At 41.9% G+C, this 4,112-nt stretch overlaps 1 protein-coding gene across 1 annotated transcript; it reads left to right on the forward strand.

The window, feature by feature from the left end:
* Positions 1 to 1,142: 1,142 nt before the first annotated feature.
* LOC107602312 (homeobox protein Dlx2a) lies at positions 1,143 to 3,360 on the forward strand. The gene is made up of 3 exons (XM_016294776.1): positions 1,143 to 1,594; positions 1,895 to 2,079; positions 2,373 to 3,360. The coding sequence occupies exons 1-3, from the start codon at positions 1,273 to 1,275 to the stop codon at positions 2,679 to 2,681; spliced, it is 816 nt and encodes a 271-aa protein (XP_016150262.1). The 5' UTR covers positions 1,143 to 1,272; the 3' UTR covers positions 2,682 to 3,360.
* Positions 3,361 to 4,112: the final 752 nt, after the last annotated feature.

Genomic DNA, 4,112 nt, shown 5'->3' on the forward strand with positions numbered 1-4,112 from the left:
TATCTATCTATCTATCTATCTATCTATCTATCTATCTATCTATCTATCTATCTATCTATCGACAAATCTATTTCATCTCAGTAAGTTACATTTCTAGTTTCAGCAACAATAACGCCACTGTTATTTATTTATTTGTTTTTTATTTGGCTTATAAATGCCTGTATACCCTATACGTAAAATAGTGAGCGAGTGAATGAGAGCAATAATGAAACCAGCGACTTGTGTAGATTGGATGCTGCCAGCAGGTTAGCACTGGCGTAAACTGGAGGATAAGGGACACACACAATGGACTGCCCTTTATTTTACTGTCGATATATATTATTCTACTTCTTTATACGTTAGCTGGACACTTTATTTAGCCAGATACTCTTACTGTAATCAATGTCAAAAGCATTTGTCTAAAATGATAAGATACTTTATTTGTAGAATTAGGTTTAATAGGACAACAGCAGTAAACTTGTGGTAAACAGCAGTAAAAAATGTGGTAGGCTATTTTCACCGACAGGTGTCGCAGCAGGTCAGGATGCCATGCATACCATGCAGAAAAGAGCTGTTCCTTAGTGTGGTTTAAGAAGACCTAAACAAATCCCAAGTCTAAAGTCTAATTGCTGGGTTGAAATCATCTCTCTATTTTAAGAAGAAACATTGTATTTAACATTGAGTATTTGCTTTCCATGCAATGCGGCAATTTGGTTTTGCGCGTTAAAGGCAACCTATCATCAGTAAAAGTAATTCAAACGCAGCCAACTGTGCGCGTTGGTTTGAACGTTTAATAATAAAACAACAAACGTTATATGGATTCACAGAAGAAGCCCATGTATTCAGAATATAGACCTATGCGTGAAATATGAATCAAGGTTTCATGACGGTTTTAATTTGTGCACGCTATGTAGCCTACGTTACGCATTATGCAGGCTATAAAAAATATATTTGTAAATGTTTTTAAAAAAAGAACTATGAAGTGTGTTTTCATGCAACACAGAGCATTGCAGTTAACCATCACCATGAGCATGCATTTGTGAGCAGTGTGTATCCTGCATTCATTGGCTGCTTCACGCGCACAAGTTCATCCTCCCCCGTGACGCGCGATAAATGTCCGTCCTCCCGCATCTCTGCTGACAGACAATCACAGTTCTGCTTTGCGTCGCGTCTGCGTTTGTATCCCTCCAAAGTGGAGTGCAACACCACTCAACGTTTGCGCCTTGGGAGAGATTTTATGGGTTCGCGCATTCGTCGGACTTGCACTGAAGTATTTTTGCGTTATAAAAAAACATGACTGGAGTTTTTGACAGCCTCAGTACAGATATGCATTCAAACCAGATTACCTCCAGCAGTTACCACAGTCTGCACAAATCCCAGGAATCCCCGACTCTTCCGGTCTCCACCGCTACCGACAGCAGCTACTATAACAATAACCAGCAGCCTGGGCTATGCGCAGGCGCTCCATACGGCCAGATCAGCTCTTACCAGTACCAGAACAACAGCATGAACAGCGTCCAGTACGACACCAAATCATACGAGCTGGGCTTCGGCAACGCGTTTGGCCCTTACGGCGCGTACGGCTCCTGCTCCTCACCAACTCCTGCGGATGCTGGTAAGTATCTCTCTCTTGCTCACTTTGCGTTCTAACTTATGGTCACACTTGGCATTAAAATTGTAATGTTAGCCTATGTGTTTGCATAATTACTGAGCTAATTGTAGGCTAAAGAACAGCGTTTAATGCAATGCATAAATCATTATTTCGATGAGATTCCTTTAATTGCGCATTCTGGCCTAATAATATCTGAAACCTAAAATATTGTTTTTATTATATTTAGGTGTTATGTTTGTTGTAGAGTGACAATGAAGTGTTTCAGACGTATTTACAACTACGTTTGTTTGTTTTCTCCCCCAGAAAAAGAGGAAAGTGAACCTGCCATTCGAATGGTTAATGGAAAACCAAAGAAAGTCAGAAAACCTCGTACTATTTACTCGAGTTTCCAGATGGCGGCCCTGCTGAGGAGGTTTCAGAAGACTCAGTACCTGGCCTTGCCGGAGAGAGCTGAGCTAGCCGCTTCTCTGGGCCTCACGCAAACACAGGTACGGCTTTCGAAAACTTCCTCCAGCCAACAAATACGCTTGAAAAATATTTTTGCTTGATGTAATAAAATGCTCATTAATTTCTGACCTAAGAAAATAGGGATAATATACACCTTATTCCCGTCCTTTAATTGGATAACAAACAGTGATCAAAACAGTTACAACATTTGAAATGATTACTATATACACAGAGGTAATATAAAATCGTAAAATATTATTCAGATTATCTAACAGCAGTTCCATTAGGTGTACAATGCTTCTCGAGATGCTGAGTTGTCGTGGTTTTTTTCCAGGTTAAAATCTGGTTCCAGAATCGTCGCTCGAAGTTCAAGAAGTTGTGGAAAAGTGGAGAAATCCCACCCGAGCAGCATGTGGGCCCCAGCGAGTCTCCACCTCAGCCCTCGCCGCCTCTCAGCGCGGCCTGGGACTTCGCGCACAGCCAGAGAATGAGCGCTGTTCACACGGGTTTGTCCCAGAGCAGCAGCCCCCCGAGCACATCTACCGCTTCCTTTCTGACCAACTACCCCTGGTACTCATCCACGAGCCATCTCCAGCCGCAACATCACCACAACACAACTGTCAGCGCCGGGACCATATTTTGACCCGACAGACTCTACACAACAACTGGGGACTTCATTTAGTGAACTTGCATCAAATGACTTTTAGGCCTGTTTTCCAGTTGATCATTGCCCAGTGCGTTTCGGGCGTAACACTGTTTCTTTTCATGCAATGTCGTCAACAAGCAGACGCTATAGAATCAAACATATAGGCTACAATTATTTTTGTATTTATTTATTTTGTTCTATGGGTGGAAACCAGTTGCTCGGTGAACTACTATTATCCAAAGCCTAGAGAACTCACGCGGACATTAATGGAGTGAATATTGCAGCAGGGTGTATAAGAGCACATGTAGAACAACCCGAAGCTGTTCGGTGCCTTTTGAAAAGAACTTATCTGTCTCTTTCCACCGTAAATGTGTTTCATGCGCCTGTCTTTGGTTTGTTTTTAGACTTTTTGTTCGTTTTATATTTAGTGCGTAAGGTAAGTTGGACATCTGGAGTCCGTCTCTGTATTATCTGTGTTCCACCGCGTCTATTTAATAATGTTGCCATTCGTATATCATATAGGGTTCTCACTGTATTAAATAATATGGACAAAACACTAATGAAAAACACTCGTAAGCTACTGATTGTCCTAAAGTCATGTATCAATTTGTAAAATGATATTTTCTCTGGAGTACTTCGAGTTAGGCTATTTATTTTGAAAACCGAACGAACATTTCTGCCACTATAATGATTCAGACTTATTTAAATAAAACCTTCCATGTTAATGCATTTTACATGTATCTATTCATTGTGGATTTCGATTGCATTTTTTTCTCTCTCTCTTTGGTTCGCTGTTGGTATGGGTTTTATGGGGTTTTTTTCGCAGATCTGTCCACGCCTTCTTCTTTTTTGCTTCGGCGCCAGTTGAGTCTCTAGTCTTTAATAAGCCTGGCTGGAGACGCGATGCAACGTCTTGTAAATGTTTCCCACAAAACCCACAAATCTTTTGTTGACTAACGTGACAGGTGTGTCTAGCTTACGCTGTAATATGTAGGTCCAGAGAGTTTACGCAACCTTTTTTGGGGGGGTTGGAAAATTGCATGAACACGGTTCTTCTTTAAACTCACTATAGGCACTATAGTCTGACTTGTTTCTTACATTTTCGGATACATAAAACTTCAGGACAAAGGCTCGAGGAGCCCGACAGAAGCGCCTCGGGCTGGGAATGAGCGCGCAAACACGCCCCGGCATGAAGGCGTTCTGCTGGGTTCAGACTCTCTGGAGTCAGAGCTCTGCGCTCCAGACATTTTATGAAGTCAACGCAGCCAAAAAGGCAGGCTCACAAATGCCCCGAGCTAAACAACGTGGAAACATTTCTCACAACTTCCACCAGCCCACGCACAATACAAGGCCTTTGTAACAGGGACTTGACTGCCGAGTAGCCAACATAAATTTTCCACTCCATATAACAAAGGAAAACTTGTTTTT

Source organism: Sinocyclocheilus grahami, unplaced genomic scaffold (genome assembly GCF_001515645.1).
Source record: "Sinocyclocheilus grahami isolate Dianchi unplaced genomic scaffold, SAMN03320097.WGS_v1.1 scaffold324.1, whole genome shotgun sequence".
NCBI classification, from domain to species: Eukaryota; Metazoa; Chordata; class Actinopteri; order Cypriniformes; family Cyprinidae; genus Sinocyclocheilus; species Sinocyclocheilus grahami.

Coding starts and splice junctions, on each gene's coding strand:
- LOC107602312 (XM_016294776.1), top strand. CDS start 1,273: ATGACTGGAGTTTTTGACAGCCTCAGTACAGATATGCATTCAAACCAG. Junction 1,595..1,894: donor ACCAACTCCTGCGGATGCTG/GTAAGTATCTCT, acceptor TTTCTCCCCCAG/AAAAAGAGGAAAGTGAACCT. Junction 2,080..2,372: donor TGGGCCTCACGCAAACACAG/GTACGGCTTTCG, acceptor GTTTTTTTCCAG/GTTAAAATCTGGTTCCAGAA.